The sequence below is a fragment of the Lichenostomus cassidix genome, chromosome 6, assembly GCF_008360975.1.
Source record: "Lichenostomus cassidix isolate B80296 chromosome 6, HeHo_3.0, whole genome shotgun sequence".
In the NCBI taxonomy this organism is placed as follows: domain Eukaryota; kingdom Metazoa; phylum Chordata; class Aves; order Passeriformes; family Meliphagidae; genus Lichenostomus; species Lichenostomus cassidix.
The window spans coordinates 22,286,138-22,311,029 of record NC_139487.1 but is presented as its reverse complement, the minus strand read 5'-3'; the positions used below and the strand labels follow the sequence as shown (position 1 = coordinate 22,311,029).

The 24,892-nt window shown below is 36.0% G+C and overlaps 1 protein-coding gene across 21 annotated transcripts in view; it reads left to right on the top strand.

The window, feature by feature from the left end:
- Positions 1-24,892, top strand: part of KCNMA1 (potassium calcium-activated channel subfamily M alpha 1) — a 430,367-nt gene that overhangs the window by 288,873 nt on the left and 116,602 nt on the right. For all 21 annotated transcript variants that reach the window (XM_085063987.1, XM_085064006.1, XM_085063988.1 and 18 more), the window contains 7 exons: positions 6,595-6,705; positions 8,531-8,636; positions 10,024-10,106; positions 12,266-12,335; positions 13,997-14,152; positions 22,231-22,340; positions 24,200-24,268. In XM_085063987.1, coding sequence (XP_084920113.1) covers positions 6,595-6,705; positions 8,531-8,636; positions 10,024-10,106; positions 12,266-12,335; positions 13,997-14,152; positions 22,231-22,340; positions 24,200-24,268 — 705 coding nt within the window. The remainder of the gene's footprint in view (positions 1-6,594; positions 6,706-8,530; positions 8,637-10,023; positions 10,107-12,265; positions 12,336-13,996; positions 14,153-22,230; positions 22,341-24,199; positions 24,269-24,892) is intronic.

Below are 24,892 nucleotides of genomic sequence, written 5' to 3'. Positions count from 1 at the left end.
GGCTCTGCTCATGGATGAACTGCTCAAAAATCTGAAGATCCTTTCCTAACTCTTGCATTGCTTACAAATGATTTAATTATTTTTTGACTCATTGAGCACTTAAAAAACACATAAGGTGATTTGAAAATGAGTAATAATGGGAGAAAGCAATGTATTTAATAGGAAACACTTTCAGTTGATTTCAAAAGTAATACCAGGATGTCTTGTGTGTGTGATATCTGCCACACTCCATGTTACAGAAATGAACTCCAGGGTTTGGAGGGATTAGAACAGTAGATTAAGGTCTGTTTTCAAGTGAGGTGCTGATGCTGGAGGTGTAGATTACTCCTGCATTTTCCTGTAAGCTTTCTAGTATGCACTCCTTGTGCATGCTATTCAACAGTTTTTACTTCTATTTATACTAAACTGTTCACTGTTGTTCACTGTTATACTAAACTGTCATCTGCTGACAGATCTGTGTTGTGCCTGAATGTTGTGGTATTTTTCATGAAAGCAAAATACTGTGGATAATATTGCCATCCAGACTGAATGAAAGGATGAATATTCATCCTTTAAAATATGGTGGAAGCCTTTTAACTAATCCAGACCCTGAGAGAAACAAATCACTGTGCTTTCAGCTTACTGTTGTTTTGAAGGTATGCATCAAACAAAGAATATTAACTTTTAACTTGGTTTAGAGAGAAATATTACACAAATCCTTAGCTCAAGATCCTGAAGACATAAGATGAATTCATCTAGCTGTAGCTGAGCAAAGTTTAAATAAGCAAAGCAACCTAGGGTGAATCACGTATGATAGCATGCCATTGCAAACAGATTGGGATGAAAACTCTAACCTGTAGTTTAAACAAAGGCATGTGCTATTTATCCTGGGTTAAAGGAGCTGAAATGCATTCTTGTATTGGTCACAAAGTGACTTAATATTTGCATCAGAGTAACTTTCAACTGCCTGACATTACCAATTTCCTATTTGTGTTAATCTGAGGTAGGATCCAGTGGGGTTCCACTGATCTATACTGGAAACCATATACTGAATGGTGCTTTTTGAGTGCTTCCTGGTATTACCTAATCCCTTTTTCTTTACTCATTGTTTAAGAGAGAATCCAAAGGCATGGAACCTGTTGGAAAGAACAGATAATTTCTGTCAGAATTAATCACAGCATCTACATGAGTACACTCTGGTTCCTAATTAGTTGACAGCTGAAGCTATCAGGTCCAATTTAAAAAAATTGAAGGTACATGAGATATGTTTTCACATACTGGCATTACATCTCCTGTGACAGTATGGTCATATGCTTATATACTTTTAATGTTGATACACATTTGAAAGTCAGGGCTTTTGGCTTCTCAATAACTGCAACACTTTTGAGATTTGTAATCCTTCAGGAACAAAGAGAGCAATAAAACTCTACTTTTGAACAAACAGTTGTAGGTGAAAAAATGTTAAAGTTGCTTGACAGTCAGTTTCCTATATCCTTCAGTATTTTCTGCTTGTCTCCTTTTTACTAGAAGATTTATAGAGTCTGATGGGAGAATCAGATTGAGAAATTAGCTTACAGTTTAATTTTTTTTTTGCAACTATCATGTCTTGATTTCAGAGTATTTTACACTCTCTCCTCACAGAGATGAATGACTAAGCAAAAAGTTTCTGAAGTATTACTTTTTAATTTCCTACTTGCTGGCGTTATTTTTTAAAAACCAACCTGTTGTGGGTTTTTCTGGTCCAGAAGAATCCATTTTAAATTTGTCATTCTTCACCTTTGCTTTTGTTATATATGCAATACATAGGTAAGGTTTTTTAATGGTTATATTTTCGAACAGTGTTAATCTGAGAGGGATGTTTATATTGAAATAAGAGAAAGACACATAAACACACACAGTGTGAAGTTTTGAGCTGAATTATCAGAATCCTGAAGTAATATTTGGTAAATCATGGAAAGCACAAGCATCTAGAAATGTATTGTAAACTGGCATGCTTAAGAATGCATACCACTAATAAATAAACAAGCACACTATATATATACCATCTGTTGACATTTATTGACTTTTTTTTAATAAGAAAACGTGACTGACATTCATTATTTTTTTGAGCAAAACCTGTTAGACTTTACAAGGTGCTGTCTACTTCAACTACAGCAGCCTGCTACTGGTATAGAAAGAGTTTAGATGGTCAGCAGAGGAAGGAATGATCAGAATCCTAAGCAGAAATACCACGGAAAGATCTGAGCATATGTATTTGATATAAATATCATAATTTTATAGAGGCATCTAGATCAATATGCACCACACTTCCTTTAGTTACTTGACAAGTAAATGCCAAGTATTCAACTAAATAGTGAACAGTTTTGTATTTATTATTTTTGATTTATTAGGACGGACTAGCTGGAGTGAGTTTTTCAGGTTCTTTATACTTGTTCCAATAAAATGGATATAATTTCTTTCAAAATAAACAGGCAAAAGCTTTGCCTTTTGTATTTTGTCCTCAGAAGGAAGAAGGAAGAACCATGCAAAGATCCTTTTTAAAGAGTCCCATTGACAGTGGATCTGTTTTCATTTACAGTGCTATTTACATGGATTTAGTGTGTGTTCTCAATTATCTCATGTCAGAAATCTAGATGCTTTAACTTTTGCTCATTTCATTGTTTTCCTCACTGAAACAGTTTGTGGTAGCTTTGGATTTTTTCCCCCCATTTTTGTTTACTTTATAAGAAGCTAGAGTATTTTTAGCAAATGGATCATTATGTCAATACTAGGGTGGAAAAAAATTGGTACTCTAGAGTAAATTTCAATTATGTAGAATCACAGTTGAAATCAACTGTGTACATCTGTGCAAATTCTTCATATTTGAAATATTTTCATGTTTTTTTCACATTTCTCAAATTAATTTTGAGGATGATAAATACATATGGGAGAGGATGGATCTTTGTTGATAGAATAGGTGTCCAGATAAGCTTTTGATTCTCTTTAAAAGATTTGTTTTTACAGCATCACAATCCTGTCATATGGATTCCCAATGGTGTATTAAACTGTTTCACATTTCATATGTGATACCAATGTCAACTCTTACTTAACAAAAACCCCAGTCATCTTAAATACCTATCAGTAATAAAAACATTTAAATTCCCAAATCACGGGGGTTACTAGATTTTGTTTTTAAAGAATAAAAAAAAAATAGTTTTGAGAGCTTTTTATAAAGAAGAGCTTAATGCAGAGATTAGACATTTCTGTTAACTAATAAATTTAGTGCAATATCTTTCTACTAACCAACTCCTTAAAAAAAAGATACCTTCTATGTTGGCTTTACTTTAAATCTCAATGCATGGGAAAAAATGGGTGTTAAAAAAAAATGAAGAGAATGGTAACTGAAACAAACAACGGAAGTTATAAATCTTAAAATCATATACAGGACAGATTGGAACAGTATAAGGTCCTGAAGTTTTCTTAAGTAATGTACCTAATAACTCTCTATGGGCAAGTAGGAAATCTGTTTTCAATTTCTTCTGCTTCTAAGCAAAAATATAATTTATGTTAAAGGAAGATTTTTTTTGGTGGGAGTTTTCATCCAAAAAATGAATGCAAGTATCTCAGCAGAAAATACTCTTTAAAAAAAGCCAGGAGGTTTTGTTGCAGTCACTGTTCAGAACACAGCCTTGCACTACATAAGAATAGCAAAGAAAAGAAGAATAGATTATGTCTAATTCAAAATCAGAGTATGAAATGAAACCATGGTGCAGATGCCTTCTAGCACTTCAAAAAGAACTAGCCCTGATGCTCAAATGCAAGAGTGTTTGGCAGCCAAATGTTTTGTTTTCACTGGAGCAGATTGCTGTTAGTCCCTACTCAGTGAGAGGTATCTTATAACATGAATTATCTTGTAATCTTTTGATACTGTGATAATTTCTCCTGCAATACAGTATTTTGGGTTATACAGCCATACTTTTATAATGTGGACTCCAATCAATGACAGAAAAGAACCCATATTAAGTGAAATCAGCCAGGGAGGGAATAAATTTTGTGCAGAGGAATGCAGTGTATTGAAGAGCATTCAGGAAGAGACCCAGCTCAAACTAACAGCACTGGAGAAAGGACTTCCCTACAATCAGGAATTATTTCTGCTATCATAAACTATGCAGGTGGAAAGTTCAATTTCCTAATTAGTAATAAATGAAGAAAATAGTACCCACAGTTTAAAATCAGTCATCTTGGGAAATGTGCACAGACAGGATAAGGAGTACAAATAAATAGTTTTAGCTGCTATTTATCATTTCCCTGGGAATTTGTGAGGTTTTTTGATACTAGATGGGTTAATATTCAGGAAAAGTGTTGAATACCACTGGACAGCACGAACTGCCCAGTATGTTAGTGTAATGCAGTGTACCAAGCAGTCTGTTCAGAATTTAGATCAAGTAACCTACTAAAGTTTTAAACCTTCAGAATCTGAAGCTTCCTGAGGTTTTCCATTTACACTGCTATTTTATATATAATCTTAGTGCAATAAGGCATGCATTCACATTCCTGGCAACTCAGGCAGGTGGCCATCAGGGGAGCAGAGGAAGAGCCCTTCAGGTGGGGCTGGTGTAGGCATGGTTCTCCCCAGCACACTGCCAGCTTGCAAAGCTCCTGGAGGAAACCTCTTAAGGACGCCTTGCACCAAGGAAAAAGGCTGACCTGATAGATTTTATGTCTTGTTTTCTGATACTGTGCTTACCATCTCATAAAATTGGAGAGCTTTAACTCATAATTTTTTTGGTTTTAAGTGTTTGCAGTTCAAGGACTCTGAGCATTTACTGCACCTAAAACTTCTGATTAAAAAAAAAAAAAAAAAAAGAGCAAACCAGAAACTATGAATAGCAAGCGTAGCAGTAAACTTTCACAGTATTGAGTCCTGTGTTAAATACAAACCAGCATAGCCAGAGTCTCCTATAAACATCTTTTTCTTGCCTATTAAATAAAATGGAACAATTGAAATTTTAGACTGTTGCTATTTCTAAAATTGCGTTTGAGTCCTGCTGATGTTGCTAAGAACTCATGCAAAAGGAGTTATCATATTTCAAAATAAATGTTTAATGCCCTGTGCTGTGCCAGAAAAGTGGTAATAGTAAGCAATATCATAAGGTGTGCTGTACTGGTGTAATAGTTTATTGTGTTTTGCTTTTCTAGTCACACTCTGAACCACTGCAAAAGTAACAGTATAAGATGGTGATATCCTTCATTGCATGGTGCATATTATTGCAATTGATTTATTCTTTGTTCTGCATAGTTATTGCTTTTCCAGTGAGTTCTCTGCACTTTTCACACACATTTCATCAAGAATCAAATCATGAAGCAAGGATAGACTCCTGTTATAGTCCATTGCACAAGTAATTACTGCTGCCACCTATTATCTGGTGTTTCCTGGCAATGAGGTGTCTGTGTTACTGAGTTTTCCACAGAGTAGTTATGAGTAGCTGAGACTTGGAAGGTCTACTTCATATCCTTGGAATTACTTTGCTTCACATTCAGCAGTTCAAGTGCCAAATAAGTGCAAAATTGTATGTTTGTAACATTTGTACATAGACTTTATGACTGTAATGAAGGTGATTTTCTGTTACTTCAGGAATGATTTCTATACCACCTTGTCCCTCTCCCTGACTTCTGTGACCAGTGTGGTTATAGGAAATGCTGGCAGTACATGTATCAAAAATCACCACCTGTCTAAAACCCATGACAGTATTAGAAGCTGGATTTGAGATTCTTCCATGAAGGAGACATTGTAGGATACTCTAATCACAAATTTTTGGACTTTGCTTTACAGTACTGAAGGAGCAAAGATTCCTTAATTCAGGAAGAGTGCCATTTTCTAGGCCTTTTCCCTAGGCCTTTTCTTCAGCCATTTAGAAATTAATATGTAGAATTCAAGAATGTGTAGGTAGGTTCATGTTGTATTTCCATCTTGTATGGTCAGCAACATTTAGTGATGCAAATGAGGAGCAGTAGAAACCTTTGTGACATTGCAGTCTGTGCAAACTCTTTCTAAGCTGTGTGTTACAGCAGTGGAATAAATAATGACTTCTTGTTGTACTCTCCTATTGGAATTCATGGTATGAAGAAGATTTTGTTTTTGCTGCTCATGGCCTATAATTGGCAAGCTTTGCACTACCTTTCTTGGCATAAAAGTCTGCTTCAACTATAAAAAAATATCGCATCATTTTAGGGAGATTTGCTGTCATAATCCAAGAATTTAAACTCCTCATTAGAGGAGTTTAAAGATATCGAGAAAGATGTGTGAAATAAAGAAATATGACTTTGAAATGGACTGGTTAATACAGTGTATAAACATATATATAACTGATGCTACTTATTGTTAAATGTGTAATACAACATGGCTAAATGGCTTTGCAGGTGAGATATATATATATATATGTATTTGCAATTGCAAAATACATTTTGGAGTTGACATTTTCTTTCTCTGACCTCGTGAAATAGGATCTAGAGAAACATCAAGAGACTAATGCTCCGTTTTTGTTTTTTTGTTAGTAAATTATCATTCCCATCTCTGCTTTCTTGCTTTCTTGTTTTATCTTCTTTGCAAGATTAACTCTGATTTTTCTGTACCAGGCACATAGTTGTCTGTGGTCACATAACACTTGAAAGCGTGTCCAACTTCCTGAAGGACTTCCTGCACAAGGATAGGGATGATGTCAATGTAGAAATCGTCTTTCTGCATAAGTGAGTAATCTTTCAAGATTGGTTTTATAATCTGTTACTTAAACTCATTGAATTAAGCCGTATCTTTTGGGAAGACAGAGAGTCATTCAAGCTCCAAATGACCACAAAATTAATGTTTGCAATTATGTTTATTATCAGTATGTCTAGATAAAAGTTGGGGCTTTTTTCTGCATTTTTCATAACCCCCTGCTATGTATGTATCAAGCAGACACTTCAGACTCAGTTGTGTCATCTGTGAGGTAGATAGCTAAATGCATAGTTGAAGTATGTCTTCAACTGGGGATCACGTTATGGAATAAAAAATATTGAAATGCAAATAAATACATTAGAGATTTTTTTTTTTTAGTGGTAAATATTCCTAGGGAAACTACCAAAGTTTCAGTTAAATCAGTAAAACTAATGAAAAATACTGTATGTTGTGCAAACTTATGATATCAGAAAATACCTTTTCACCCTGGATTTCTCTAGGAAGAATGCTTATTTCAAGTTGCAGAGTATTTATAAAATGAAAAATGTAGGTGTAGACTTACTTTTAACATAAGTGACATAATTTACAAATAAATTGATGATAGGAATGAAAATATTGTTATGGTTATGATCAGCACTGCACTTCATTATGTTACATATGCATACCTACACACCTGTACTATCTTGCATTTTTCGGATGCGAAATTTGGAGAGGTAGACACCTTAAGGTTTTTGGTGTTTCTTGCAGGCTCTGTGTGACGTGTGACACAGTATCAAATAGTCATGCCTGACAGAAGAACTGCTAGAAAAAATCCATATGATAGGAGACATTTTTACAGACCTTTTCTGCTCTGTAATGGCATCTGTTTAGAATTGTTGCAAGCTATGAATGAGTGATACTTTTACATTCAGCAACATGTCCTGTGCTTTTTGTCAAAGAAAATGATTAAAAAGTTAAGGAATCATTTGTGCTGATTTAACAGTGGATGCTGAAAACTTAAGAATCAGCAGCACTTGCCTAATTTTTTGATCTAGTCCTTTCAGTTTGAACTAGAGATGATATCCTCAAGTAACTACATAATTTGTTAGCATTTCCTCTCTGTGTAATAACAAGTGACTGTGAGAGGAAATGGGAGGTCACGATGTCCACAGTGAAAAAGTGTGGTGATAAGAATCAGGAAACTACATATTCACATGAAAGGAGTTTAGCACCTTGCTACTTGTTTGTGCTTGTGTAGCAATTAAATCCCTTCTGTTTTAATGAGTGGCACCAGAAAAGATATTTATAAGGTTGGTGCCACTTTATGTAATTGACTCTAATCCACCAAATTTTTCTTTTGTTTCTGGCAAAATGAAATGCAACAGAAAGTCATGGCATCGTGTTTGTTTTAATTGTAGTTCATACAGGCCACAGGGTCTCTGGCTTCTTTTTCTGGTTTTTAGTGATCTTGCATTGAGCTCATTTATTCAACACAGTCAGCTGTTTTGGGAATGGTGGGGACACACAGAGGTTGATTGTGGCACTGTATAATTTCTGGGTAGAATTCTGGGAGAGGATGCTTTCAAATGTTTGCATCCATACTTCTGGATTCACATCCCTTGGAAATGTACACACAATGAACGTGGAGAGTAGCAAATGTGATGGGCCAGAAGCACTGAACACAGAATTAAGGCAGTAAAAGCAATGTAGTGTTTTTTTTAACTGTGGCACACTGTTTCCACACCACAGAAAAAGCATCAGCAGAAGTCTGAATACCTAAAATAAATAAATGGCTGGGTTTGTAGATGCAGGAAATGGAGCAGTTATGGAAACTGACTTCTCATTTGCTGTTATGTTTTTTTCCTATTTCCAATGCAGTATCTCCCCTAACCTTGAGCTGGAAGCTCTTTTTAAGCGACACTTCACTCAGGTGGAATTTTATCAGGGTTCAGTCCTTAATCCCCATGACCTGGCGAGAGTGAAGGTAACAGCTCTGTTGTTTTGTTCTCCTACTCACCTTTCCCTAAGTACTCCTTGCATTATTTGGAAAAAAAACCCAAAAACAAAACACTAAAGCCCTTCTTTGTGTAACCCCAAAAGAATGTTTTTCCATCTATATTAGCTTAAGTAGTAAGTTATATCTATCCTTGTAAACTGCTTTTCCCCCTATATTTTTAGATCTTCAAAGCTACAGCAACAGTTATCTAAGATACATTGTCTGGCATTACATTAAACTCTTTATGTATTTTTCATTGACATTTCATTCAAGAGTCTATTTTACATCAGTGTTTGATATAGCAGAATACAGTAATTGCTTAAAATACTGTTGTCTTAACTTACCAGAACAATTAAAAAATATTTTTTCACTTTCTAAACCCTTTTCTGTTGTCTAGAATCCTGAAAGAAAAACGCAACTTACGATTTTTGGTAGATAAAATTAGATAGTTTTATTATCTAGAATTTCTAAATGATAAAGTATTTCATTCTCTTAAAGCATGAAGCTTACAAAAAAAAGGAAAAACAAGTTTTCAGATATATCATTAACTCTTTTGTTTCTTTTTCCCCCCAGTGGAATGTAAACTGGCTACTTAAGCCAAAAATATTTTAGTACAATGTCATTAAAACTTTCTGGAGTAGTAATCATGTCTTATGTCCATTTTGGCTGCAGAAGTTGCTTAAGCATTTGTAGCCCGATGCACACTGTTTCAGTTCATCAGAACACGTTCTAATTATGTCCATAAAATCGTATGTTCTTATTTTGTGTTCTGGATTCCACCCTTCTTTGTGTTGGTATTTCATTGTATACACTGGAAAACACTTTTGTCATTTGCTTTGAGCTCTGTAAAGCTCAGGTTTGTGTGAATCTAGAGGTCCTGTAAATAGATCAGTTGTCCTCCTCTTGCTTTCTAAATCTGTTGCTCAGATTCTATATCAGTTCAGTCACCTCTTCTGTCTCGAATAGGAAGGTACTTAAATTCCCAAACAAAGCTGCAGGACTTGTGGGAGCACTGTACTGATGTAACCGGAACTTCCTATGGATTTAGATGTCTTAATTCCAGTATCTGGTTACAAAAGATTAGTATTACCACCTTTGTGGCTCAGCTGATACAAAGTAAGAGTTGTCAATTGAACTGCTGACCTGCTCTGATCATCATAACCAAGTTTCAAGAAATTCTCTGTGTACATGAGAGTGTTTGTTATCACTGGCATGGATTCATGTTAGCCTAGAAACGGTTTTGATTAGATTTTGATTATTGAGAACTGACACTCACACTCATGCAGCCAGTGCTGGATTCTCTGATACTTTATGAGGAAAGAAGAGCTGGAAAGAGACGTTGCTATATATGTTTCCTTTTTCTTTGGTGTCTCAGATAGAGTCAGCAGATGCGTGCCTAATCCTTGCCAATAAATACTGCGCTGACCCAGATGCTGAAGATGCCTCCAATATTATGAGGTAAACTCTGTAGTTTTTAATAGCTTTTTGGTTCTTAACTCTGATTATCTAATTTTATATCTGATCTGTTGGACTTAAAGATGCTTTAGGATATTTTTTTTTAGAAGACAAATGAAAAGATCCTCACAAAAGTCCAGAGGAGAGAATACCCTAAATTCTTACCTCAACCATTTAATTTATCTGTTTTAGAGTGTGTCAGAAGAGACACTTGGAGAACAAGCTTTGGTACTCTTAGTGGTTTTGCAGGACCTAGGGTTTGAGTATTTGTAGCTGACTGCAGCAATGCAATTAGGGAATGCAATTAGGCTGTTGCAACAATTCATTACATGAGCCATGCACTGCAGGGGCTGCTGTCAAAATGGGCAAAGCACCCTTCAGCACTTTATACCCTGTGCTCCTGGGTGGATCTGCTCCTGCAAGCCATGCACTGCTCAGGGGATAGCAAAATACACAATGGAGTTGTCTCCTGTCTCCATCCTGCTTTTTTACACCAAAAACGAATCATTGCTTGTTTTGATTGACAAGGCATTTACCACATTAGGAACCACCAGATCTCCTGCTTTCCTCCTTATAGGCTCTGAAGGAAGGTGATGAAACTCAGTCTGCAGGTGGCAGCTAGAGTTACAACAAACCTAAGCCATTCCATTTTTTGTTTTGTTCATACAACCCTAGTTTTAATGAGACCAGTTTCCTTTTTAAAATTAAAATCTCAGTGATTTATTAAAAGTTCTCTAGTATTGGATTGGCCAGTATTATGAACAAATTTTACTAGCTCATCCAGTGTTTGCATGCTGTGTATTGAAGGAATGGGAGAAATAAAAAAATAGCACTAAAGTTGCTCTTTTGGAAAACTTCCACAGTGTGGAAGGGATGTAGCTATCTGAGAAAGATACAGGGATAAAATATACCTGGTTTCATTTTACAAACATGGCTTGAGTTGCAGTACAAGAAACTTTATTTTGACATTAATTGCGTGAATACATTAAAAATATTCCAGTTGCAGATCAGTGCATTCTTAATAGATTTAATACATTTAATGTAATAAAATGCAAAAATTGTGATGTGGGAGTGGAATTCTCTTGAGTTTTTCTCACAATATAATTCAAAATAATTAAATGTTTGTTTAAACGATTCAGCAAGAAATGGAAAATTAGAAGGAAGACTTGTTAAAATATGCCATTTTTTTAATGTTTCCTGTTCTAGCTTTAATATGCTTCAGAGCAAAAGCTGGACCAGTAGTTTTCAAGGTACTTCCTACAAAACAGCAATGTGTACACTTACGGCATGCAGTCTTATAAGACTGATGATTCTGTAATAAAATCAGATATTTTTTCATTGTTTTCTCTTTTTTTCTACCTTTAGTTTTTAAATACAAAACTTATTTTTTTGAGCTGTTCATCACTTTAATTTTGCTCAATGCTTTTTTATAGCACATTATCAATTCACGCATTTCTCAAACGTTTTTCTTTCCAGCCACTTAAAATCTGTACAGTATTGAGTATATCTTAGATTCATGAAGTAATTTAGAATGCAGAAAATCTGCAGATTATGAAAGTAGCCCCATGTTTTATAAATTCAGCATTCAGATATCAGTTTTGATATTGATCTTTGGATTAATCCATACAAATTAAGATGAATTTGCATGTGTAGCACAAAATCATCTTTTCAGGTGTTTATATATGAGGAATGTCTAGCAATTACAGAGAAATAATGTGTGATGGTGCAGAAAGAAAGTAATTTTCTCGGACATTTATAATTGAAAAACTTGGTCAATTATGTTGATTCAAAGACATGAAGATAATCACTGAGGATGACATAATAATTCCAACTATATTATTTTCCTGACAGAATAAGTATCTGAACAGAGCTGCTAGAACAAGTGTCTTTTTCTGCAACCCCCACAAGAGCAAACAATTCAACAGAATAATTCCTGAGGTTTATTGTTCTCTAGTATTGGCTAGTAGTTCTTAACTCAGTTTGATTATGTGTAAATATTGCATAGGTCTGACATCAATCGGTTTGCTTTATGGCAGATGAATAAGGAGGTATAGTTTTAATTGTGGAGCTTGCCAACACGGTAAAATAAAGGCATTTGGATGCATTATCCAAATACCCTATCGGTTAAAAGTTATTTTAATAGTTTTTCCTTTTCGTTTTAGAGTTATTTCAATAAAGAATTACCATCCGAAGATAAGAATTATCACTCAGATGTTGCAGTACCACAATAAGGTAATGTGATGGCCAATGTTTCTTTTCAGAGATTTTTGCTACGTTGCATTCACTCATACATAATTTTTCTAGTTCCATTAACAGCAAGCATTTTTCTTTCCAAATTAAAATGTCTTAATAAGCCTTTTAATGTAATCCAGTTACAAAGAAATTTCGTTTTATTTATATATGCAAGGGACTTTATCAAAATCTTGACATCTGCCTAGGATCTAATTCTCAAAGCTACAGTGTCAATAGTTGCAATTGACTTCACGTGACCTTTTACCTCTTAGCTTCTTAACTTTTGCTCTTACTGTATTATTGGAGCTTATTGTGATTTTTTTTATTCTGGTGTGATGATGTAGACCTGAAATTTTTAAACAGCAGAGAAAAAAATAAATTAAATTACATGTTTTTTGATATAAAATATAGCTCAGTTGGAGAATTCAGTGCTAAAAATATTGTTGAGTTCAAAATTACAAATCCACTTTGGAAAGGAATTTTTAAAATTGGTTGATTGTAAATTTGTGGCCTTTAAACACAGTGAAGTCAATTTATTAAATTCTGAGATGAGGAAGTCCATAAACTGCTGACTGAACAGGGTTTAGTCAGCTATATATCAGATAACACAGGACTCATATGTGACCTGCTCCTTTTATTATTTCTCAAAGAATCAACCATAGCCCAGTGTTTGAGAAAAAGCTTGTCTGGGTAACTCTTCATTCAATGGAATACACAATAAATCTGGTACTAAGAAGGTTTGATAAAAACTCCTTATACCTGTAACCTTTTGCTAGAACAAGAGCAACTACTGTTGCCTGTTATGTCCTCTTCCTGAATGTTATGGAAGAAACCTGTATTTTTATAGAATAAAAGCAAGGGGTTTCTCTGCTTTAAACACGTTCAGAGGGGAAGATTTTTTAAAATACTGCAGTTTATATTTGCTATTCCAATGATTGTGTCTTCAAGAATAGCTTTTATCAAAGTGCTGAACTGTGGTATTAACTTAGGAAGGGAAAGAGGGATGAAAGCCTCTGTGCTTCCTTGTATCTATGCAACTGTGGAAGTTACATGTCAGAGAAAATCCAACAGAGTTATGCCAATAATGGAACGATATTTATACTTATCTAAGTCATCAATTTCAATACTGGAGGTGGGTCTTGATCAGTTATTTTCTTCGTTCTATCCTTATAAATAGTATTCTTAGAAAAAGGTTTGGATTTTCATGGTTAAGTACTGTTCTTCAGGGTGGAAGAAATTAAATACAAGACAGAAGATGTTGTCTATCTTTTTAAATTGCAGTATTCTTTAAAGGTTGCAGCTTCACATGAGTTATAATCTAAGTTGTATTAGCTTCCCACATATTATGTGTGTTCTTTATCAGTCAGACGGTAGCTCAATGTGCTGTAAAAGGAATATAGAGAAGGGAAGGAAAGCTTTACAATATTCTGTGTGTTCAGGTGTGAGGATTGGCCTGACAGAGTGTCACAGCCAGCATGTCTTGAGAAATGTAAGATTTTATCTCTAGTAGCTAGGAGTGGAACATGCTTCTGCCTATTCAGAAAAAGTCAAGGAATTAACAGTGAAAATAATTCACTGCTATCTTCTTCAAAACCACACTGCATTTGAGGAAGTATTTCTGGTTCTCCACCTGAGGGATATTTTGTTTGTTTGTTTTCCAGGCCCATCTACTAAACATCCCAAGCTGGAACTGGAAAGAAGGGGATGATGCAATCTGTCTTGCTGAGCTGAAGCTGGGTTTCATAGCCCAGAGCTGCCTGGCACCGGGCCTTTCAACAATGTTAGCCAACCTCTTCTCCATGAGGTCATTCATAAAGGTAATGCCTTCTCTCATTAGAACATATTAGTCTGCAATCCACGTTGTCAGAGACTGGAGTAGAGAACTTGACTCAAATGTGGAACAGATAGAAAGACATTAACAGATTTAGTAAGACTGAAAAAGCCAGCACACACTTCCACGCAAAAGTTTTTTTCTGAAAATTGGGCATTAAGCCAGATTCTGTCAAGTTGTGTTTTTATTTTATTTTTTTCAGCAGGTGTCTGGCCTGTAAACTGTTTTCCAAAGCATCATCCATTTCCAGGGAGATATTCTTGGCATTTTGTGTTTTTGCTTGCTTAGACAAACCACATGTTTATCTATGAGAAAAGGTGCTGCTGCTAAAACAAAAGTATTATTTATATAAGTCCCATATAGCAACAAAGTGCCCAGAAAAAGGCCCTGGTCACTTTTACATCAAGTGACCAGTTGACCTCAGACTGTGGGTAAATAAGGAAAGCCCTAGCTTCCAACAACATCATTTGTGTATTTGTCTCTCCTCAGTCAGAAAGCTCTTTTGGACTTAGATTGCAACATTTTAACCCAGTTATTCTTAGACTTCTCTGACAGCTGTACTGGTTCACTGGACCAAGGACTCGACTGCAGCAATCAGTGCATCCTTCCTGGTGCCTTTCTGGGACACTGATTCCAAACATAAAGGGTGGGCAGTTTCCATCTCATGGGTGTTATTAATGGGATGGGAAACACTGGAGGAAAAAGTAGACCATGATCCACTTCAAGTCCATTGTGCAAGTAAGCAAAAAATAAAAATACCCTAATGTCCTCAGCTGACAAAGCCAGGACTGTTCTCTTAGAGGTGCAGATGTTGGTGCAGGACAGTGAGTCTTTATTTGCTTCTGTTGTATGAACTTGGTCTTGGCGTGAGAGTACCCGTGAAAATTTAGCTCACCTTCTGTCTTTCCAAAATCAGAAGGGGTCAGTTTTTTCAGAAGGAGATCCAAATCTATGTGTATCCTTAGAAGCCTCAGTTTGAAGTCAAGTTATTTTAGTACTGATTTTAAACATTGAGAAAATGGATAGAGTCACAAAATGATGAAGTGTACAAATGCTTGACTGTGGGGGAACTGTCCTAGAGACACATACATTTATGGCTTGGATTTTTAGCTGAAAACGTTTAAAGAAGTCAAAACCTGGAACTGTACAAGTACCATGTTTCCAGAAGATATATCTAACTATTTCTGCCACCTGCCACCTGCAATCCTGTGTTTTCTTATTTTATTAGATATTCTTACGATGGTTCCTGTACAGTTGCAGATTGGATCTCATTGATGAACACTTTTAAGCTGAAGGCTCAATTTAGCAAGGCACTACACAAATTACATCTGAGTATTTTATTTCTCTATACACAGAATAAGCATAAAAATAGCAATGAATTTGATTTGGAGGAAGCTGTCATTATCAGTTTTGCTCTTGTGTCTGATTATATACAGTTATAAACAGACTATTGTGCTGACATACCTTGGGTGCCTTCAAATGTCATGTTCACATGGCACTGGGAGAAAAAATGCCATAAGGTATTGTATTAAGATTGCAATACTTCATTAGTGCTTGTTAAAAATATGTTTGCCACTTAGCTAAGAGTGAATTTTCTAGGCAAGTCAAATGCACATCTTCACGTCCAAAGACCTCTGACTAATTTAAAATCTGAAGCCAAAGAAATATACAAGAATTGAGACACATTTCTTTATGTGAATCCAGCCTTTTTGGTGGTAACAAAAGGTTTGTTTATTTAGCTGAAAGGATGTTCTTTCTCATGTCTGTCTCACTAAAAACTTGAAAAAGAAAACTTGCTGAATGGTGGCTGTGATTCAGCAGTACGTTGGTTAGAATTGCCAAAGAGGACTCTATTGAGGAGAACTTTGTCCATTTCCTGAAAGAATTTTCACCCCTTTTCATTAAGAACATTGAATTTAAGTACTGTCAGACCTTCATAAATTCCTTGGGTAAACATTATTAGTGGAGACTCTCACCACTCAGGAGATTGCCAGGAAAATGTACGTAAACTTCTGTATTTTTTAATGAAAGCTTGAAATGTGTGTTTGTTCCGCCTCCCTAGCATGATTAGAAAGTGATTTAATGTGCCATAAATGTTTGGTCAGTCAAACACAAATGAGCATGATTCATGGTGACATTGCACACATTTAACTCATTATGTGTTACTTTACAGCAAAATTATTTGTGTAAACAGTCTGCTCAGTGTTAGAAGTAAAACAAACTAAGAAACCTCAAAATATTATATTTGTTCTTAATATTTTTCTTTTGGTTTTAGCAATGTAATCTCATATGGGATCTTTTATATTCTTTTTGGCATCAAACTGAACAAAAGGCAAATCAGCTCAAAAAGATTAAGGTTCTGTAAACAGTTAAAGACAGACCACACCAAACTATATGCTAAGGGAAAAAAAATCCACCAAACTTTACACCTGTAAACTGTATTTTAACAGTCCAGTCTTCTTTTAGCACAGACTTTTCATATTGTATTAAAAAAGGAATTTGAACTCTCTATTAACTTACACAGTCTCAGAAAGAGATGGAAATACTGTACTGTACTGCAATTTTTGTATTGTTTGGATTTGCAAGTTCATACCAGAAGACTCTCCATATAAAAACATTGCAGAAAGCAGATAGATGGAGTAATAGGCAGAGGTGATTAAATTTTGTCCCTGTATACAATCCTACAGGCCAATCTAAGTTAGTATTGTTGTGTAAATTAATGAAATGTGGAGTGTGGTACTCGGGTGTAACACAAGTCCACAGCCAAATTAGTTTTGTTTTTGTTCTATAGGTAAGGCAGCCAGTACACCTCATTCCAGATCTGAACAATTATCTAGAGCTGTCTCTATTATCCTATAGGCTATTTTGAGAGCAGGAATGTTTTGCAGGCTCTTTTGGCAGCTTTTGCTCACACCTGCATATGCAATGCCCACTTTACATTCCTTTCTAGTCCAGGTTGAGAGAGACATAGTAAAGCCACACAGATTTACATCAGCTGTGTGCTTACCTACACTGCTGAAACACATCAACTTGTTTCCTATTTATTTTTGGCCACCTAGGCAGCCTTGGGCTCTTTTAGAGTGTGAAACTGGAGTATGAACAGTGAATTCCTTGAAATGTATGAGGCCTTTATAAGGGGGGTGAGAAGGAAATGCAATTTTATTGTGAGGTTCTTCAGGTAGCTGCGTAATAAAATGATTATATGACCCTTCTCACAGGACCTAGATCACATATTAAATGTAGCGTGTTACCAAAGCCATTTATCTTCAAAGATCATGTAAAGATCTTTGACTGTAATGTTTGTAATCATTGATTCTAGGAATTAAAACTTGTTGTGGTTTAAAACTGTTTGCTGTTTACACATAGTATCATCAGTTGTTGTGATAAGAGTTTATTTGTCTTGGGCTGAAGTTTACCACGGGACTGCATTTTGAGTCAATCTTTTGAACAGATCAACACCAATCTATCTTTCGCCTCATGATTGAATGGAAATCTTGCCCTGTTTTGTAAATTTGAAACTATTAGAAGTAGAGCCTGGATGCCTTTCAGTTCAAATCCATCAAGGCCACCATCTAAAAAAGAATTAGATGTTATTATATTTCAAGAATACTCTCTCTGCCTTGACACATTACAAAATTCTGCATTAGTATTAATGAGGAAAAGTGCATAAATCTCATTTGAAGTTAGAACTAATCTTAATTACCCTATTTGATGTTTTTAAAAAATACTGTTTTTTTCCAAATTTTAAAAATCAGCCTTATATACAGAAAGCTGTGGAAATAGTTGTCTGAGACTGTAAAGTCTTTAAAGTGCTAAGGATATTTGTTAGCTTTGATTTCAGCAGACAATGAAATTGAGTAAAGAGGTAGTTGATAATTTATAATACTTAAGGAAATGCAATTATAACACTGTAAATCTAAGAAGCTTCACTCTGTAATATGACCATAAGAACTGCTTTCAGCCAGTTATTTTTCTGTCAGATTTAGATATCCGTACATAAAGGCATAAGAAAAATAGACATTCACTCAAGCAATTTGGGTGGACTGAAAGGGTGTTATAGGTGAATGGGAGGAAGTACTTAAACTACATTGCTTTCAATATACACTTCCTTTTCAGCTACCAATCAAGAATATTCAAGGGCATATTGAGTTAGGACAAGGGCTTTAAACTGGCAGAAGGCAGGATTGGATTAGATATTAGGATGAAAGTGTTTAGTGTGAGGGTGGTGAGGCCCTGGAACAGGTTGCCCAGAGAAGTTATGGTTGCCTCATACCTGTCCAAGGCCAGTTGGATCAGTCTCTGAGCTACCTGCTCTAGTGGAAGGTGTCCCTGCCGACAGCAGGGCGTTGGAATGAGATGGGCTTAAAGGTCCCTTCCAAACCATTCTGTGATTCTGTGGGACTTCCTTTTCATTCTCATGTATGTTGTTAGAGAATGTGGAGAATTGTAACATTAAACATCCTCAAAGGCATTGACCTGTTTTCTGTTCTTTCCATGGTGGTAATGAGCTGATCTTATTCAATGCTCAGGAGCACTTTACATCTGCTTTCACTGTGCTATAAGGGAATTTTAATTTTGTTACATCCTTAATATTTATAAAGGCACTCCCCCATCTTTTCCCCTGAAAAATGCAATGAAAAATCCTAGGTCACACTGCAAGTCTAGCATTTGTTCTCCATCTTGATAGTAATACTTAGATCTTGGCAGAAGAGATTATATAGCATGATCAGGTTCAGATACACTCAGTCTCTTTCATGTAACTATTTATGTCATTACACTGAATAGCAAATCTATGAACAAGATAGATCATTTGGAGCTACAGAGTTCCTGATAATTACACTGCTGGATGTAGGGCTGGGTGTATTGAGGGTGTTCATTTTCTCCTGACAATAGTAATGGTTGTACATGCAAGAGCTACATCTTTTTTTCATATCTCTGTCACCATATCTCAATAGAAATTGATGGTATTATGTAAATAGATTTGTTGATAACAATATTTTATCTGTATATAAGAGAGAGGAGAGCAGAGGAGTATCGTGACTTAAAAAAAGATATAGATGAAAATTACATTTATTCTCTTGGGATGCACTATATAGTTTTCCAGCTATTCTTCATATAGGCTATTGAAGCAGCGGGTAATTTGTTTTATGACTATCCAGAAGACAGAATTGCAGTATGACTTAGTCAGGGAGAGATAATCATGTGTTTACAGCACTAGAGAGGAATCTGGAAGATATAGATTCAAGTTTTTGGGGTAGTATGGCACATTCTGGATCAGGTCCAAAAATTACCTAAACTTTAAAATAGCATCACAAAGGCTTAGATTGGTCAAAAGCATAATGACTCCTAAAGTCTTTTTCCTCACTTCAAGGATTTTGAAATTAGTATCTTATTGACATGGATTATGGATGGAACTGATTTTGTTTATCTGTGGAATCTTACTCTATTAAAACTTACGGTAACTGCAGGACTCAAGCAAATAGAAGCAAAATACTGAACACTGATGATTCTTAATAGTAATTTTAATTTCTAGCAGATCAGAAGGTACTGCCTTTCAAAATATATCAGGCAGGTTATAATCTCTATCTTTCAAATCACAGGGAAAATGTTGTGGTTCAGGTGGAGATAAACAGAAAGGTCATCTTTTGTCGACTGTTATAAAAATCTTGTAATAACATTTTATAGCATCCCAAATATCAGCCATTCTTTAAATTCAATAATCAACATTTAATTGTGTCCTAACAGAGCATATCTTATATGCTTCAATCAATTAATGAAGTTTAATTTAACACTGGCTGGTGTCTGGGGAGCTTGATCACTGCTTTGTGAATGTTTGGTTTTTTTCCAGTACTTGGTCCTTGACTAAGGGTGAGTATTTAACTATAGTTCTGATCTGGAGTTCCTCCCTCCAAATCAAAACCATCTGCCTAAAAAAAAAAAGAAAGGAAGGAAAGAAAGTAGAAAGGGAGACACGTAATGTATTTGTATATTTTTTTCCAACACCAGGTGGTGTCAATATAAGAAAAAGCCACAAAATAGACCATAAGTTGCAAACATGCCCTTGCTATCATTACTCCTATTTTTTTACCGAGCCTGTACTTTATCTCTGTTCTGTATATAGTTGCTGATCAGCAACATTTGCAAGCTTCCTATAAATAAAAGGGTTATAAAAAATGTGATATGGCTTCTCTGTGTGTGGTAGAGAATAATACAATGAAAATGCCTTTTACCATCCCACATGGTCACTGAATGGTGAAACAATTTCTATGGAAGAAATGTCTCCTGATTGTTTGCAGCCCACTTGTCAGGCTGTATATGATTTGGAACATCTCCATATTGCAATTTATTCTTGCAGTTGTTTACATCTCCAGAACTGAAGTAACTGATTACTTGGCAGCCTGTCAACAGGAGAAGAGAAAAAAACAAAGCAAAAAACCTGAAACAAAACAGAAAACAACAAAAAACCCCAAACAAACAAAACCAAAAAAGGGCAAAAAACAAACCAAGAAACCAAACCCGATAAAAAACCCCAAATAAAACAAAAAAAAAGAGGAAAAATATCTTTGTAACTTACATTTCACCAGGTTTCTTAACAAGTTTCCAATCCTCCTGTTCTCTAGAGCATTTTTTTGAATGAGTGCCTTTTGAGTAGTTTAACATGAGGAAAAGATTAATGAACCCCAAATTAATACTCATCCTGTAGGATTAAAATGCAAACTTAGCTAAAATACTATGTAAGTCCTGTCAGAATAGCTCTGGAATACTGAGTTATTAAAACTTGAAATATTTTGGTCCAAGAGAATCATAGAATCACAGAATATCGTAAGTTTGAAGGGACCGATAAGGATCATTGAGTCCAACTCCTGCACCTGCACAGGACATCCCCAAGGGTCACACTATGTGCCTGAGAGCATTGACCAAACACTTCTTGAGCTCTGCCAGGCTTTTGGTGCTGTGACCACTGACCTGGGGAGTCTTTTCCTGTCCATGACCACCCTCTGGGTGAAGAACCTTTTCCTGATACCCAACCTAAACCTCCCCTGACACAGCTTCAGGCCATTCCCTCAGCTCCTGTCACTGTCACCACAGAGCAGAGATCAGTGCTGCCCCTCCTCTTCCCCTCATGAGGAAGCTGTAACTGCAATAAGGTTTCCTCTCAGTCTCCTCCACACTGAACAGACCAAGTGACCTCAGCTGCTCCTCATATAGCTTCTCCTCAAGGTCTTCACCACCTTCATTATCCTCCTTTGGACTCTAACAGCTTACCACCTTTTTTACATTGTGGTGCCCCAAACTGCCCCCAAGATTTGAGTGAGGCCACCCCAGAGCAGAGCAGGACAATCCCCTCCGTTGCCTGGCTGGTGATGCTACCCCACAAAGGCTGAGAAAGCTGGGGCTGTTCAGCCTGGAGAAGAAAAGGGTTTGTAGAGACCTCGTAGCATCTCTCCAGTACCTGAAGCCAGAGAGGTATTCTTTTTTATGAACTGTAGTGATAGGACAAGGAGTAGTAGGTAAAAACTGAAAGAGAAATTTAGGCTAGATACTAGGAAGAAATTCTTCACTGTGAGAGTGGTTAAACACTGGAACAGGTTGCCCAGGGAGGTTGTGGATGCCCCAGTTCTGGTAGTGTTCAAAACCAGGTTGGACAAGGCCATAAGCAACTTCAACTAGTGGGACGTGTCTCCTCCCATGGCAGGGAGGGGTTGGGACTAGATGATCTTAAAGGTCTCTTCCAACCCTTAAAATTCTCTGATTCTAGTATTTTTAAAAAGAAGAAATTGAGAAACGTTTTTCCTCATGCTTTCTCCAACCATGCTAAATGTGCTTGACAAGAATTCAGTGTACTATTTTTGCATAGAATACTTGATTTATTGATTACAGGGACTCTGTTTGGGGTTTTCTTTTCAGCGTTTTAGAAAATTTCTTAAAAATAAGCACTGTAATTGCCATAATAGTGTACTGACTTAGGTGTTAAATCTGATTTATGTTTATGCAGTTGTTTGTAAATTTTAAAGAAAGCTGTGATTGTTACTCAGGACTCTTCATCTGTTTCTTTGGTTTTAGATTGAGGAGGATACGTGGCAGAAATACTACCTGGAAGGAGTTGCAAATGAAATGTATACAGAATATCTGTCTAGTGCCTTTGTGGGTTTGTCCTTCCCTGCAGTTTGTGAGTAAGTAGAAATACATTTAATATACAGAAATATTTCCCTTCTTGCAAGAGAAATCTAATTTTTTTGGAGGAGACCTTTTCACTCTGCTGAAGTCCTGATGTTGCTACACCAGATGATGTCTGATAAAATAGACATTACAGCAATCACTGCATGGGAATATCTGGAACATTGGAATGCCTGTTTTCAGGAGAGATTCGTAATTAAGTGATTGTAAATGAAAGCATAGACCCTACTTTGATGAGCTTGGTGTCAAACTAGTTAACACAGAAAAACTTCAGAAGATACCACTCTTAGAGGAGGAAATGGATGAAGTAGTAAAATACCATCTCTTATGTAAAGGGGGATGAGTATGCTTCTATTCCTCTAACTTCTCCCACCTTTCCCAATTTTTACAGGAGCATAAACATAAGTTATGGCATAAGAATGAGGGGGAAACAACTGTTAGACAAATATTATCCATTTAGAAATCTGTCTTTGTCTGGGATGTAGCTATGACAGAGCCCAGTCATCCATTTGCTGGTAAAATTAAGGGGTTTGCAATCCATCCTTCTACTGTGTCAGCCAAACTGTCTAGTTTTCTGAGGGGGAAAATTTTTTACTATAGCTACAAAAGTTTGTGTGGATTTCTTGAAACAGGAAATCTCATAACATATTACAGAAATGTGTATTATATTCAGAATGAATGGTAGTTTGTGCTGTTAATAGTAGCTACAGTCATGAAAATTAAATCTCCACTCTAAACCATTTTCAAATGTGTCAAATTTCTATAGGAGTTAGTAGGAAGATGTGACTGAAACTGTATTTGACATTAAGCTGACATTCATTTATCTCTACTGGTAGAATGGAGATAAAATAACCAATAAAGAAAGGGTTCTTCTTGATATTTAGAAACAAGTCTAGACTCTAGAGCTCTCCTCAGGCATTTGGTTATCTGAAACATTAACAAACTATGTTTGCTAGTTTAAGTGAAACAAAAATATTTATCTCAAATTTTCCAACACACTAATAGCTCTGTTAAAAGCACATTGAAAATTAAAATGTAGTGTTACTTATTAATGAGTTTGGTGCACAGGTATTTTCATTACTGTAAGAATTGACTGCTCTGTTTTCAGGAGAGCTGGACAAGGACAGCAAAACGTCCATTGCATTGGTTTGTGAAGGGGAAATGGAATCTCTGGATAGGCTTAGTGTGTTCAGCTACCCGTGAAATATACAGACTTTGAGAACAGGCTTTGTAGTGTAGCTTTTAAAATTCATGCAGTCAATGACGTTTTAAAAGTCTGAAATTAAATGAAATGTTCTGCTTCCTCAAGTTATTTGTCATAAATGCAAGTCTAGGATTCTTTTGTAAACAGGCTGCCATACAGTTAGGATAACAAAGGGAGCCCAGGGACAGTGGGGAGGGACATCCAATATTGCTGACGAATTTCAAGCTTTTGATGTCAACATTAGAGTGAAGAATTAGATGGAAACAGAAGTTAATATCAGTCTGCAAGTTCTATTTATAACTCCACATGTGTGCATTGTGGGAACATATTCCAACCAGTATATTGTCAATATGTGAATGTAATTCCTAACATTCTGTGCCCTTGGATATTGCTGGACGATGTGTAGATGATGTTGATTGAAGGTAAACTAACCAAACTGCCTCCCACAAGTGCAGAGCCTTCTAATATTTAGTAACGTAAGGCTAACCTTCACCCGCATTCTAGGCCTACCATTCTCTACCCCAAAAATTTCCTAATGAGTCCAGCACATCTATGGATTGACACTTGCCCTGGCAGTGGGAACAGCCACCTGTACATACCTGATGTTGGTTGTGAAAAGGGACTGACTCTTGTCCTCTTCTCTTCCTGCAGACTGGTGTTTGCGAAACTAAAGCTCTTAATGATAGCCATAGAATACAAGTCGGAGAAGCGCGAAAGCAGGTACGTCCAAGGCCTCCAGCGGCTGCAGTTCTAGAATGCGCTGCCAAAAATTCTGCCTGCTTGTTTTCAGAATGAACATAGCTATTCTTTGAAACATTTCAGAACATAATTAGCATGACATCACATTGCAGCATTTCACATAGAACTGAAAGGCACTTCTTTCTGCCCTCTTCCTCCCTAAAATTAATCCAAGTCAGAATGTTTAGTAAAAGTTGCAGGGATAGTAGTACATATGTCCCATTTCCAGAAGTGATTTTACGTAGGGAAAAACTTACCTTTTTTTTTTTTAATAGTGTGTTCTGCTGAAAACAGAGAAGTGGAAGACTGATGTGATATCAAAGTTCATGATGACTATGTGTTTTCTCAAAATACAAATCTCATTTAAATTAGTTTGAGAGAACCAGTTTAGATAGGATACAGGATACACAAATATAGGGTAAACATAATATTTAAATTATACCTGTTCTGACAAAACTTACATAAATAACATTAGGAAACTGGAAAATAATAATTTAGCCTTGAAATTACCAATTGCCTGGCTACTTTATTCAATCAAATAGAAATAAACCCATCATTATTTTTAGTACCGATTCACAGATGGGAAGAAAAGTGTTCCTTGCATTT